A 14139-nucleotide genomic window follows, 5' to 3' on the forward strand; every position below is an offset into this window, starting at 1 on the left:
GTGCCTCCTCGCCCAGCGGTGCTGTTTATTTCCCCGGCCATAAGGATGCTGTGGGTCGCCTGGCAGATGGGCTCTTGCAGAAGTTCATCTTCATCACACCCTGCTCCTGCGTTCACCCCGTGCCGGAGGAAGATGCAGCTGTGTTGCACGGTGATGCCTCAGCAGCACCATGCAACCCCGCAGGCTTCATCCCTCCCTGCGTGCCCACCCAGGACCCCCAGGTCCCTGGGGACTCGGGTGCCAGCCGTGCCTTCTCAGCCATCGATCGCCCGATGCGTGGCCGTGGTGTGATGACAGGATTAATCTTTGCTCTCCGGCACAGCTCAGCCTATTTCTTTGAAATCTCTCGATGAGGAGATAAGCTGAGGTGCAGCTCAGGCAAGCAGGCGCTGTCGGCCCCGGGGGGCAGGGAGCAGCCCCAGCGCCCCGTGTTTTGGCAACGGGCAGAGCACCGGGGTCCATGCCACACCACGCAGGTGCACCCAGCTTGCCGGCAGCTTTTTCCCCCGCTTTCCTTCCTTTCTGCCGCTTTTCTTTGCGACCCAAAGCAAACAGCCGGGTCCCTCCCCAATTTGGTTAATGATCTGGGAGATAAACCCTCCTGCGATAACGGCCGGGGACCGATGGCCAGATGAGATACCCGGGGTGGTGTTCACCTGCCGGGGGGGTCCCGCGCCCACGGACTTTGCTCCTCACCGGGGAGGCTGCTGGGGGTCACCCGGGGCACCCCACGGGCTGGCACCAGCTCTTCCCAACCTCCCCAGGTTGCAGGCAGGGCGATGCGGCCGAATCCGGCACCGTCAAAGCACGGGGACAGGGCTCACGGCCCGCTGCATGGTTGTCCCCGCATGGGGACACGGCTTGCTCACTCACTTCAGGCTTTGTTCCCAAAGTGCGGACAATGTGAACACGCGGCGTCTCCCAGTTTGCCCCATCCCAGCTCGGCATCATTTCCCCCGTGCCAGGGAAGAAGTGCGGCAATGCCGCGTGTTTAATTTGGCAGTCACTTTTTTCCTCCTCTTGTTTCGGGCTGTGTCAATGTGAGTGCAGCCAGGCACCGCAGGGGCTCCGGCAGCATCCCCGGCCAGGCACAGGGACACCTGTCCAGACGGAGAACCACTCAGCGCCGCTGGCCAGGGTTCACCACCGCCCTGTTTTCAGGGTGACACTGGTGGGTCGGGCCACCGGCCGGTGCCGTGACCACTGGGCGCTGGCGGGGAGCGGGGCCGGCTCCAGCAACACTATTTTTGTCCCCCTGTCTGGAACGGTTTTCTCTTTATCAGCGCCTGCGTGTTTTCTCTGCTGGGGATTGATACACAGAAGATGAAGTGCTCTGACATGGGAAGTGTCAGGCAAACGCTCTTATCTCGGAGACATGGTCTCCTGACCCAAACGCCGCTGATTACCAGTGAGACGGGGGAAAGGGGGGGCAAAAAAGGGGGGGCACAGAGCGGGGGAGATGGCAGTTGGGCTCTGTTCCCCGAAAGCTGCCAGGGTATACAGGGTGGCAAAGCCAGAAGGGAGCCACCACCATTGGGGCTCTCCTGGCGATTTGGGGGTTTGCTGTCCCCTCCTTGGAGCCGGGGGTGAAGACCGGTGGCCTGGGGATGCTGGGACCACAATGGAGGGGCTGGAGGGAGCCCAGCACCCTGGCAGCACATCGGGAGTCAGACGGGAACCGGGTGTTGGAAACATGGAGCAATGTGCACCGTGCAAGGGTCTGACTGCCTCGCTCAGCCCTGAGGCCCTGGTGATGGCCACATCCTGCCTGGTGGATCTGCTCCCTGCCTTCACGGGAGGGACCAGCTGGGCAAGGGGCTGCTGCTGCCCCTCCTCAGGGTCAGTTCATGCCAGGGAATAAATCCCATGGGCTCCTCAAAGGAGCTCCCAAATCCCATGGGCTCCTAAATCCCTCTGCCCTCCTCCTCCTCCCTATCCCAAGATGGAGCTGGTGGGGGCACGGGCAGGGGGATGCTGGGGACGCAGGGCAGGCAGAGCCAGCGCCGTGCTCACTCCCAAAACCACTTCGCTGGGGATGAAATCCCAGCTAGAAACGGAGCCAGGATCCCCACGGCCGGGGCAGCTTTCTGAGCATGCCGGCTCCACGCCAGTGCCGAGAGCTCTCAGGTCAAAGGCAGCGAGGCGCTGTGGGCAGGAGGTGCCGCGGGAAGGGGAAGGCAGGCAGCCCTGCCTGCACCCTGGCAGGGCAGAGGAGCTGTGGGCAGAGCGCATCTCTCCGTTTGGGGAGATGCTGGCACGGGGATGGAGGGTGGCACGTGCCTAAGCACAGGGACCAGCCTGGTGACCCCGAAGACCTTGGGGACCTTCGACACCTTTTCTCCAGCCCATCTCCCGGTGGGCGGCGGGTTTTGCCGAGGGGCACTGGCTGCTCCCCTGGGACACGCTCAGAGTCACGTCCCCAGCGGCACAAGGCTTCCTCGGAGGACAGAGGGGACCCGTGGGTGATGGTGGGACCCGGGCGATCGCGAGTGCCGCCAACCCGCACTCACCACCCAGCGCTTCCAGTTGCTCACCTTAACTCACCCCAGCGCCGAGAGGATCCAGATGTCAGCCCGGCTAATAAACACATCAGATTTCAATCTCCGCAGCCATGGGATCGCTTTATCCTCCCCACGCTTCCAGCTCTGAAAGCAATTTTGCCTTCAAACGAGCGCAGCCTCCTCCCCACGCACGGGACCCAGACACCAGCTGCATCTGCCATGACGCCCTCGAAGGACGGGGCTCCGGGCACATGGCTTTAGGGAGGCTGTTTCCAATGGCAGGGTCCCACGGGGGAGACCCCACCACTGCCCTGGAGCATCCCAGGGTGCCCTCCCGGACACAACTGGGTGCCCTGGGCACCCTGCCCCACCGGTGGTCCAGTGGGTTGCTTGCCATCTTCGAGGAACATCTTGTTTTTTGGGGTGCACCGTCCGGCCCCTTCCCGCCACACGGCCGAGGGGCAGCCAGCGCACATCCATCTGCATATTGGTTACCTGCCATCTTATCTGCGCTCCGAAAGACAAAGGCACAGTTAAAACATTTTAGAGCAGCCTTCATAGCGTATTAACATGTTATCTAACCCATTAAACCAGAGGCTTATCAGATAATCAAAGCCATTAAGCCCTGAAGCTGCTGCGACTTTGGGTGCGGGGATGGGAAATGCTCCTTCCGCTCCACCGCCGTGCCGTGCCCGGACCCCCCATGCCGTGCCCGGACCCTGCGGCGAGTGGCTGGATCCCACCCACCCACCGCAGCCCTGGGGCACCCACCAGCAGCTCTCGGCTCCAACTGGGTGCCCACGTCCCTGGGGACCTGGGGCTGCCGCGGGCCAGGGGTCCGGCTGATGGCGCTGATGCTGTCCCTGTCTCCCCACAGATGAGCTGGATCTGGCCATGCAGGACGGGGAGAGGCAGGTGCGAACCCGCAGGAGCCTCCCCGAGGGCTTCTCCTGGGGACCCTTCCAGGGCAGCATCCACAGCGAGCCAGCATCACCGGGACACGGTGAGACGGTAAGGAGCAATGCTGCCGCGAGCTGCCGGGGACAGTGGCAGGGAAAGGCCCGAGGAAACGAGTTGTTTGGGGAGAGGAGTAGGTTTGGGAAGGATTTTCCCTGCCTGAGCTCCCGATGCCCTTGGAATCTCTCAGTTTGGGTGCCCAGGAGGTTTCCCACCGCCCCAATATCAGAGCATTGCAGGGGGACAGGAGGCTGGCTGTCCCCTCCTGTCCCCTGCTGCACATGGCTGCAGGCAAACAGGCTGCTCGCTGGCACGGGTGTCCTCACAGAGGAGATGGGATCTGGGTTTCCCACCCCAAATTTGCTCCCAGGGGACTCCGGTTGTGCCTGGAAAGCACCAGGGCTCTGCAGCCCATGGTGAAGGGGCAGGAGAAGACGCAGCACGGGGCACCGGGGCTGATGGCTCTCGGTGGCAGGAGGATGCCGTTGGCCACCGTCGGCCGCACGCTGCACCGGGGCAAGCACTGGGGGTTGTGCCTGGGGGTGCATATGGCGGGGGGTGCACATGGGGGTGTTGTAGGTGCTGGATCCTCGCATCCCAGCCGCATCCTTCCCCCTGCATCCCCCGGGAGCCGCACGCCGGCAGCTCCAGCCCAGGGTCTTCAAGGCCAGAGAATCTCACCCAGGCTCCATCCTCACCTCCTCCTCCTCCTCTCTCCCTCGCTCTTTTTTCTTTTTTTTTCTTTTTTTTTTTTTTTTTTTAGCTCAGGCCCGTTTATCTTTGCCGAATTAAATCCTTGATTAACCCTTATCTGCCCAGTTTGGCTCCCTATCTCCCGGTTGGCGCCGTGTGTCCAGACACCCGGTACAGGATGATTGATTTCTTAAAGATATGCGCAGCTTTTTTCTGATACTTCATTTATTGTCTAAATATTTTTGCTCCCATTTCAGCAGCTCCCTTATCGAGCCCGGCTGATGATTCCCAGCCCTGCTCTCCTCCACTGCTCGCCTCCCTCCCTATCTCTGCTCGGGGAAGCGAGGAAGGAATCGCAGCCCCATCCCTGATACGGGCTGTCGCCCTCGGGTCCCTTCGTCTTTGTTGCTGGCGGCGGGGGGGTGGTGGCGTAGAGGGTCTCCCCCAAATCCTGCCCGGCTCTGCTCTTCCTCGCCATGTGGGAGATTATCCCATCCTGGGGTTTTAGTGGGAAATGGCAACACTGGGTGGCTTTAATGCCTCTGTGGCATGGAGCACCGTGCGTGCCCATTGCTGCACTGATGGAGGAGGAGGAGGAGGAGGAGGAGGAGAAGGAGGAGGAGGAGAAGGAGGAGGAGGAGAAGGAGGAGGAAGATGCCTGCCTGCCCCCCCAGCTGGTCCCACAGGGCTCCCCCAAAACAGCCTTGCTCCGGAGGGTGTGCAAACCTGCCGGCAGCACCAGCCCAGGGGTGCCAAGGGACCACGGAGCCCCGCGTGCTGGCTCGCCCTGTGGCTGTCCCCCCACTCCATCCCTGCCCCACATCCCCCAGAAGCCGCCCAGCCCCGGGGTGATGCCCACAGCAGAGGGGGGGACAGCAAGGGCGCAGGGCCGCCCCGATAACGCTGCCCCGATAACGCCATCCCGGCGGATGCGAGGCAGATAGGGTTTCCGATGGTTATCGGGCTGGTGCAGAGCAGAGACACTGACCTCTTTGTTCCAGGGAGAACAAGGAAGGGCTCGCCACGGCGGCTGGGGCCGCTGAGGGGAGCGGGGGCGGGCGCCCTGGGGTGCTGCAGGGCTTCTGGGCACCGCAGGGGCCTCCCTCTGTTGGGGGGCACCCACATGTCCCCCCATGCATGGAGCAAATCTGCAAAAGCTCTGCAGAGACCCTCCTCTCCCTCCCAGCCCCGCACAGGCCACGGAGGGGCCACCGCGGTCCCCAAGGGAGCTCAGCCTGTGGGCCACCAGCAGCACCCGTCCCCGTGTCCTGTGCAGGGGTGTCCCTAAGCCCCCAGCCCCATTTCCCACCCGCTCTCTGCAGGGGAAGGCAGGTTCCCGCAGCAGCAGCAGCGTGCGGGTGCTGTGTGTGCACCCGCGGGGCGTGCACGCGCGTGTGCAAGCGCGTGTGCAAGCGCGTGCGCAAGCGCGTGCGCGTGGGGTTTATCACGCTGCCGGCACTCAGCTCCTGGCGGTGATAAGGCCTCAACCGGCTGCGACTGTCAGGCTGAGTTGGAGGGTTTAGAAATATTGGGACGAATAATTAGATTTCATATCGTTACCGCGGCAGCCATCGGAGGATCAAGCAGATTAATTTCCCCCCCCTTTCTGCTCATTAATATTCATTAGAGATGCGGGAAGGCAGAGCTGGGCATGGGCTGAGGGGGGAGCGCCGCGGCCCCCCATGGCCAGCCCCCCACCCTGACCCCAGCCCGTTTTGGGGAGTGGTGCTCACCCGCCTCTCCCTGCCTTCAGCAGAGCCCACCCGTGACACTGGTGCTGGGGGACGAGAGCTGCTGGCTGTCCCGGCTGCCCCTCGTGCCCGGAGAGCCCGATGCCAACGCCGTGATCTACCGGAAAGGTTGGTACCGGTGCCGCGCGTCCCCGTGCCCAGGGCGGGGGGGTCTTGGGGTGCTGCCGTGGAGGGATGGGTCCCTGTCCCCCATCCATCCCAGCTGTCTGGCTGCCGGGGAATATGGGGAGGGTCCCAGCATGCAGTGGGTGGTGCAGATATTGCTGCAAGTGTTAGTGCAAGCGTTGCTGCATCCAGCTGGGGCAAGACTCAGTGTAAGCATTGGTGCAAGATTCAATGCAGCATTACTGCACGTATTGATATAAGACTCAGTGCGAGCGTCACTGCAAGCATTGGTGCAAGACTCGGTGCAAGACAGTGCAAGCATTACTGCGTGCATTGGTGCAAGTGTTGGTGCAAGATTTGGCACAAGCATTGGTGCATGACTGCAAGACAGTGCAAGCATTATTGCATGCATTGGTGCAAGTGGTGGTGCAAGCGTTGATGCACGACTCAGCACAAGCATTGGTGGAAGCATTACTGCATGCAGTGGTGTAAGACTCAGTGCAAGCATCGGTGCAAGAATCCATGCAAGCGTTAGTGCAAGCATGGGTGCAAGCATTGGTGCAAGACCAGTGAGCGGGAGCCTGCTGGCAGGCAGGGCCGTGGCAGGCAGGGCTCAGGCGCAGGCAGACACCGCCATCTCCAGGCAGGCCGGGGCTCAGCCATGGCCAGGAGGAAGCCCTGGGTGCTGCTGGGGCAGCGGGGACAGGGGCAGAGGGGACAGAGGCCCAGAGCCACAGCAGCAGGGTTGGGGCCTGGGGGGGCCCATGCTGACCGCTGCACCCCCTCTGCACCCCACCAGACGAAGCCCTGTGGTGCCGGACGACGCGCGCCCTGCGGGAGGACGAGGCCGTGTGTGCCTTCGTGGTGGCGGAGCCGCCGGCCATCCCCAACCACCACGCGGTGAAAGTGGAGCCCGGCGACTCACCATACCCGGCCGCGCTGCACTCCGACATCCAGCTGCTGCCGCAGCAAGCCGGCATGGCCGCCATCCTGGCCACCGCCGTGGTTAACAGTGAGTCCCCGGGGACGGAGAGCGTGGCGGGGTGGGGGGACACGGCACAGCCCGCGGGGCCGGGACCATGCCGGCGTTCCCCAGCCCATCACACGAGTGATGTACATCCCTTCCTTGTCCCTTCCCCTCCACAGAGGACGTCTTCCCATGCAAGGACTGCGGGATCTGGTACCGCAGCGAGCGCAACCTGCAAGCCCACCTGATGTACTACTGCGCCAGCCGGCAGAGCGCCGGCTCGCCCGCCCTGGAGGAGAAGCCCAAGGAGACCTACCCCAACGAGCGCGTCTGCCCCTTCCCCCAGTGCAAGAAGAGCTGCCCCAGCGCGAGCTCCCTGGAGATCCACATGCGGAGCCACAGCGGTACGGCACGGCACGGCACACTGCTGCAGCCTGGGGCCACCCAGCCACATGCAAGGACTCGGTGGGGTGGAGGGGCAGGGAGGCTGCGGGGCTGGAGCACGGGGACCAGTTAAATGAGGTTCTCCCCCAGCTGGGTTACTGGTTTGGGGCTGCTCGCTTGTAGGTCTTTCCCCATCTCAGCCCTGTAAAGTTGGAAGCATCCTGCTTCCCACAGCCGGCGCCCTCCTGGCTGGCACAGCTGGCCCCATGGGGTGTTCCCCCCGTCCCCATCCCCCTTCCCTCGGCGCTGAGGCATCCACCTGTCTGTCCTGCAGGAGAGCGGCCGTTCGTCTGCCTGATCTGCCTGTCCGCCTTCACCACGAAAGCCAACTGCGAGCGTCACCTGAAGGTGCACACGGACACCCTGAACGGTGAGCGAGCGCTGCCCCGTGTCCCCACGGGGACACCCCCGTCCCCTCCAGCACAGCCTGGGGACAGGGACCTGCTCCCCACGGGTCTCCCCCTGCCCTGCCGGGTGCCATCCTGCCCGCTCAGCCCCGCGCCGTGTTCCCCGCAGGCGTTTGCCACAGCTGCGGCTTCATCTCCACCACGAGGGACATCCTCTACAGCCACCTGGTCACCAACCACATGATCTGCCAGCCAGGCTCCAAGGGAGAGGTGTATTCACCGGGGCCAGCCCTGCCTGCTGCCAAACCCCTCGCCCCCGGTGGGTACCGCGGGCTGCGGCTTTGGGGGGACACGTGCCAGCGTCCTGCGCAGAGCCTGGCATTGCCACGGAGGGCTGTGGCCCCAAACGGCTCTGGCCGCGGGGAGGGAAGCAGGGAACAGGGCGAGCATCGCTGTGCCAGGGATGTCGGGTAACGCCGGTGCCTCTCTCCCCTCGGCAGGGCTGAGCCAGACGAACAACGCGTCCCTGCGGAAGTGCAGCCTGCCAGCGTTCCTGCCCGAGGGGCTGCCGGCACTGCCGCAGCACGTGGTGCTGCACGGCCCCCTGCCCGCCCCACCGCCCGGCCCCGACGCCGTGCCCCCGCCGGCACCACCCGCCTCACCCCCTGATGCCAGGGCCGGCAAGCTCTCGCCACCAGCCCAGCCGCAGAACGGGGAAGGTCCATCATCCTCCTCCTCCTCTTCTTCCTCCTCCTCCTCCGGTGAGGCCGTCCGCATCAAGGAGGAGCCCACAGGCAGCCCGGCAAGTGAGGCGGAGGCACCGAAAAGCAGCAGCCCTGGGGAGCGTGACGGCAGCCCTGATGCCTGCTCCCGGACCTCGTCGCCCCGCAGCCTCCCCTCGGCAAAGGTCAAGTCGGAGCTCGCCAGCCCCACGCCGGGCTCCAGCCCAGTGCCCAGCGAGCCAGGGACGGGCACGGCCGGTGGCACCGTCTTCCTACCCCAGTACGTGTTCGGCCATGAAGCCGCGGTGGTGCCACAGGCATCGGAAATCCTGGCGAAGATGTCGGAGCTGGTGCACAGCCGGCTGAAGCAGGGCCATGGCGGCACGGTGCCGCCCGCCATCTATGCCGGCACGCCGGTGCCCAAGGGTGCCACGTGCTTTGAGTGCGAGATCACCTTCAACAACATCAACAACTACTACGTGCACAAGCGCCTCTACTGCTCCAGCCGGCACCTCGCCGAGGACAGCCCCCCCGGGGCGCGCAAGCTCAAAGCCCCCCCTGGGGCACCCAAGGGTGCTCCTGCCCCAGGGACGCTGCTGTCCCCCCTGGTGGGTGACGGGCAAGGGACACCGGCGGGGGACGGGGACGCCGGCCGGGATGCCACACCACCAGCCGCCCCACCGGAGGTGAAGGCGGAGGAGGGGGGTGGCAAAGCGGGGTCCCCCGAGGCGGAGGGGGGGTCAGGGCGGTGCAGCGAGGACAGCCACAGCCCCGGCAGCTCGGCGGGGGACGAGGGGGACGAGGACCCCAGCAAGACGCTGTGCGAGGCATGCAACATCCGCTTCAGCCGCCACGAGACCTACGTGGTGCACAAGCGTTTCTACTGCGCCTCCCGCCATGACCCCCCCCTCCGCCGCCCCAGCGTCCCCAAAGTCCCCTTCCTGCCCCAGCCCCTCCGCACCCGCAAACGCCGCAAGCTCTACGAGATCCACGGGGCCGCTCACCGTCCCGCCGAACCCCCACCGGCCCCCGAGCCGCCGCCGGCCCCCGACCCTCCAGGGGCTGCCCCCTCGCCCCGCTCCAGCCCGGATGCCGACGGTCCCATCGACCTGAGCAAGAAGCCGCGGCGGCAGGGCGAACCGACACCGGCACCGCTGCTACCCTTGGCCGACTACCACGAATGCACCGCCTGCCGCATCAGCTTCAACAGCCTCGACAGCTACCTGGCCCACAAGAAGTACCAGTGCCCGGCCACCCCGCTGCAGCCCCGCACCCTCGAGCACCTCCAGAAGATGAAGGGGTCCATGCCTGCCCCCCTCAAGGGTCGCCGCAGCCCCAGCAGCCCCGGCGAGGGGGACCCCGAAGGCGTGCGGGTGAGGGCGGCTCCAGCGGGGAGCCCCGGCATCCCCTACCCTGGTGCATCCGGGGCGGACTCGCTGCAGCGTCACCCCAAGGGTCCCCTGCCACCCCCGGGGGCAAAGGGACCCCTCTCCGCCTGTCCCTACTGTCCCCTCAATGGAGCCGTCAAGGGCGACCTCCTCGAGCACTTCCGTAACGCCCACGGGCTCTTCGTGGCCAAGCCGGCGGTGGCCGGGCAGGGGCTCCCCGACACCCCAGTGCCCGGTGCCGGCAGGACGCCCGAGCCCCCGCTGCCCGCAGCGTCGCCCCCGCGTCCGCCTGCCCCCCGCCTCCGCCGGGACAGCTTCAACGGCAAGGAGGGTCGGGATGGCGGTGGCAGCCCCCGGCCCCCTGCCTCGCCCCGGCCCCCCGCTTCACCCGGAGCCCCCGAGGGACTGCGGGAAGCTGCCCGCAAGCCCCCCACGCCCCCCGCCTACACGGACAGGGGGGTGCAGACCCCCCCGGCCAAGGCTGTGCCCGGCCCCGTGCCCAACGGCAACCACAGGTACTGTCGCCTCTGCAACATCAAGTTCAGCAGCCTCTCCACCTTCATTGCCCACAAGAAGTATTACTGCTCCTCCCACGCTGCCGAGCACGTCAAGTAAAGCCCCCCGCAGTGCCCCCCACCACCGCTCGGGGGGGGCTGCAGGGGCTGGGGGGCCGGGAACCGATGGCCGACACACCCCTTGCAGGGGCGGGGGTGATGGAGGAGCCCCGGGAGGCTCCGCCGGGGCAGCTTCAGCATCTGGAGGTCCCTCCGGTATCCCCAAACTTCACCCTGGGTTGGGGGTCCCGCACGTCCTGGGCCGGGGACCCTGCGCAGGGAACACGGTGCTGGTGGGGGGGCCGGCCCCCCCCGGTGCATGCAGAGCCCCTGCCGCAGCCAGGGCCATTGCTGCAGGGAAACTGAGGCAGGGGGAAGGCGCATGGCCCTGCCCCAGCCAGGGGGCTGCAGGGGGGCTCTGCCCCCAGGTAGACACTACAGGGATGGGGAGGGGGCACAGCATGGCTGGGCTTGGCCCCAGGCACCTGAAGAAGCGTGCGTGTGCCCCCTGCCACGGACCGGACCCTGAAAGGAGACAGCACTGAAGCCGAGGATGAAGCAACCCTGGGAACCGTGTGTATAAGTGTGTACAGAAATAAATATGTCTAATAACACCGGGCTGCCGCCTGCGTGCGGGTGGGGGACGCTGCGGGGGCTGGCATGGCCACCGCCGCCCCGTGGGGTCAGGGGCATCAGGCTGGGGATGGGGTGGCAGGGACAGCCCGCAATAGTGGGGCAGAGCACGGTGTCCCCGTGCCGTCCCTGGCACCCCCAGGTGTCCCACATTTGTGCCATGGGGCTGGGCTGCAGGCTGATGGCTCATTAATTAGCAGGCTAATGAAGCCCCCCAGCCCCAGGTGGGCTGTGCTGCCCAGCTCCTGTCTCTGCCACGTTGGCTGTGCCCAGGCTGGAGCCCCAGTCCCCTGCGGCAGGGTCCCCAGGTGAGCGTGGCTCAGGTCCCGTGTCCCCTGCAGTGCACCATGGGGGGGATGCCCCTAAGCACAGCTTCTCTTGCCTCCCTGCAGCTCACCCCAGTGCTTCCCAGTACAGCACAGGTGGGCAGCAGGTCCTTCCCCTCCCTCCCTCCCTCCCTCCCAGCTTGCCCAGCAGGGCTTGCACTTTGGGGACCCAGTCTGGGCTCTCCATCTCCCATTCTTCCCAGTGAGGGATGTGCCCCCCAGGTCGCTATAACCCAGTGTCACCCCAGGCTCCGTTTTGTTCCCCAGTCTGGTATCCCTGGAGCTGCAGGGCGCTTGCAGTCCCCATGGGGCATGGCCGGGGACCCCCTGCACAGGGCTGCCAAAGGGACCCAAGACACCCACCCCGGGGCAAGAGGGGTGCACCCTGCAGTGCCAGGAGGGGGTGTCGGCCCCCTGCCAGGGGGTGGGGGCCAGGCCCTGCGTGCCAGCCAGGGCACTGGGCTGACGGGGAGGAGGACGGAGGCAGCAGCTCCCTCGGGGAACGCTTGCGACAGGTCCCCTCCTTGCACCCTCTTGCACCACCGCCCAGCACAGCCGCTGCGTGCCAAGTGGGGCAAGTGGCTGAGCCCCCCCAAACCCAGCAAAAGTGAGATGAGATGCAGCTGGAGTCAGCAGAGCTTTACTTAAATAAATATATTTACAGAGTAGCAGATATTGCAGAGAAGAGCTGGCCGCATCCAGCCAGCACAATGCAAGGAGAGGCTGTGCCGGGCGTCACAGCAGCCTCCCCCTGGGCATTGACCTAGCGGGGGTGCTGGGACCCCCAAGGGATGGGGGGGGGGTGACAGAGGAGAGGGGACAGGGTACCCGACCCTCACTGCAGCATCTTCCTGCGGGGCACGGGTGGGAGGCTGCAGGGCAGGAGGCTCTGCAGCGGCGGGCTGCTCTCTGCCTCTTTCGGCTCCTCCGTGGCATCCAGGAGCTGCTGCATGTAGCAGGAGGTGCCGAGCAGGACGTGGCCAGTGGCCTGCATGGTGAAGAGCGTCCAGCGCAGGGCTTCCCTGGGCAGGGAGGAAAGGGGTGAGCATCCCTCCTTGCACCCCACAGAGGGTATGGGCAGCAGGGGCCGGTCCCATCCCCGCTGCCGGAGCCATCTCCGGCCCCCCCAGCACTCACTTCATCAGCCGCTTGGCCCCATAGCAGCGCAGGTCGTAGGACATGCTGTAGGTGCCGTAGAGCGTGGCTTTGACATTGAGGCAGCCCAGGTCCCGCGGGTTGGTTTTATAGAAGTCGAAGGTGATGCAGGCGACATCGATCCTCCGAGGGGGCTTGCTGGACAGGCTCAGCTGGTAGCCAGGCGTCTAGGGGAGACCGGGGTTATCCACCCTCTCAGTTCCACTTCATCCAGCATCCCAGGTACCTCCCAGCCCAGCATCATCTCCCCCACTGATCCCAGCGTGGGATGCAGACGGGACAAACCAGGCTGCCGTCCCCCCAGGGGTGCACTCACCTTGGAGGCAGCCCAGGTCTGCCCCTTGCTCAGGGCCATCAGCACCGTGCCCTCCTCCAGCGTCCGGAAGAAAGCCTCTGTCTCCACCGCCGTGCCATCCTCATCCAGCACCAGTGAGACGGGCCCTGGGGCGAGCAGGGCGCTCTGAGCCTGCAAGGGTGCTGGGGGTGAGCGGGGCAGATGGACAGTCCCCCCAGCAGACAGACAGGCAGACAGCCCCCAGCTCACCTGGCGCAGCAGCTCGGCGAGGCTCTGTGCCATGATGCCCTTGCGCAGGCTGCGGTCCCAGTTGCAGACGCGGTAGGGTCGGGGTCGCGGGGCTGGGCTCGACAGCAGCTGCTGGGTCATGGAGGCACTTGCCGAGACGCATCTGGGGGGGATCGGGGTGTCCTGAGACCCACTGCCAGCCCCGGGCCGTGCCAGCCCCCCAGGTCGCGGTGGGGAGCGGCACACCGACGGGGAGCTGAGAGGTGCCGAAGCAGGGAGGGCTCCAGTGTCCCCCACCCCAGGGACAGTGGCTCCCCGGCACTTACTTGGAGACGGGAGCAGCCAGGCGCAGGCTGAGGGACTTGGCGTAATCCATCTTCCTAAGGAGCACGGTCCAGCCCTCTGGGGAGGAAGGATTCAGCCCTGGTCCAGCTCCTCTCCACCCCAGGAGCCCCCTTCCCACCAGCACCTCCTGTCCTCAGCTCCGGCACAGCGGTGAGCCAGCACCCCGGCACGGCTGCCTTTACGCAGGGACTCACGCTTGCCCTTTGGCCGGGAGCAGGCTGGCGGCGGCCGCCCGGGCAGAGTCTGCCTGCCAGCACGGCTCTTGCGCAAAGCGGCGCGTGGGGCACTGAGTCAGCGCCGGAGCAAAGGTGAGGCACGGGCACGGGGCTGCACCCCCGCCCCTGCCCCTCAGGTGGGGGGCAACAAAGGCTTTGGGGAGTCAGGGGCACCCATGGTGGCAACCCCAACCCTGATGCTCCAGGGATATCTCCAGCCAGGAGCCTGCTGGGGGGGTACTGTAGACCATGGCCATCCCTGTGGGGGGGGGGTCCTGCAGACCATGGCCATCCCTACGTGGGGGTCCTGCAGACCATGGCCATAGCCATAACCATCCCTACGGGGGGGTCCTGCAGACCATGACCATAGCCATAACCATCCCTACTGGGGGGATCCTGTAGACCATGACCATCCCTACTGGGGGGGGGGGTGAGTCATGCAGACCATGACCATGGCCATCCCTACTGGGGGGATCCTGCAGCCCATGCCCACTCACCTCCAGCAGACACCAA

At 65.8% G+C, this 14139-nt stretch overlaps 2 protein-coding genes across 7 annotated transcripts in view; one reads left to right on the top strand and one right to left on the bottom strand.

Moving 5' to 3' along the window:
• ZFPM1 (zinc finger protein, FOG family member 1) overlaps nt 1-11043 on the top strand; it is a 34399-nt gene extending 23356 nt beyond the window's left edge. For 5 of the 6 annotated variants that reach the window (XM_087739446.1, XM_087739445.1, XM_087739443.1 and 2 more), the window contains 7 exons: nt 3379-3512; nt 5905-6010; nt 6807-7019; nt 7154-7378; nt 7693-7788; nt 7935-8084; nt 8266-11043. In XM_087739446.1, coding sequence (XP_087595572.1) covers nt 3379-3512; nt 5905-6010; nt 6807-7019; nt 7154-7378; nt 7693-7788; nt 7935-8084; nt 8266-10490 — 3149 coding nt within the window. In that variant the 3' untranslated portion in view covers nt 10491-11043. The remainder of the gene's footprint in view (nt 1-3378; nt 3513-5904; nt 6011-6806; nt 7020-7153; nt 7379-7692; nt 7789-7934; nt 8085-8265) is intronic. The other variant, XM_087739444.1, reaches the window with a different exon arrangement.
• Nucleotides 11044-12012: 969 nt separating this feature from the next.
• Nucleotides 12013-14139, bottom strand: CIDEC (cell death inducing DFFA like effector c). The gene is made up of 6 exons (XM_009477493.2): nt 14124-14139; nt 13393-13468; nt 13088-13229; nt 12860-13009; nt 12526-12710; nt 12013-12410 (listed from the first exon to the last, which is right to left on the bottom strand). Exons 2-6 carry the CDS (start codon nt 13440-13442, stop codon nt 12224-12226), a joined length of 714 nt encoding a protein of 237 aa, XP_009475768.2. The 5' UTR covers nt 13443-13468; nt 14124-14139; the 3' UTR covers nt 12013-12223.

Source organism: Nipponia nippon, unplaced genomic scaffold (assembly GCF_047370975.1).
Source record: "Nipponia nippon isolate SJK-2023a ecotype South Korea unplaced genomic scaffold, ASM4737097v1 scaffold_7, whole genome shotgun sequence".
Taxonomy (NCBI): Eukaryota; Metazoa; Chordata; class Aves; order Pelecaniformes; family Threskiornithidae; genus Nipponia; species Nipponia nippon.

Bases quoted from the DNA above. Each gene is read 5' to 3' on its own strand.
- CIDEC (XM_009477493.2), bottom strand. From the start codon at position 13,442: ATGGATTACGCCAAGTCCCTCAGCCTGCGCCTGGCTGCTCCCGTCTCC. The intron at 13,010-13,087 runs GTGAGCTGGGGG...GCACCCTTGCAG, and splicing joins TCGCCGAGCTGCTGCGCCAG to GCTCAGAGCGCCCTGCTCGC. The intron at 12,411-12,525 runs GTGAGTGCTGGG...CTCCCTGCCCAG, and splicing joins GGGGCCAAGCGGCTGATGAA to GGAAGCCCTGCGCTGGACGC.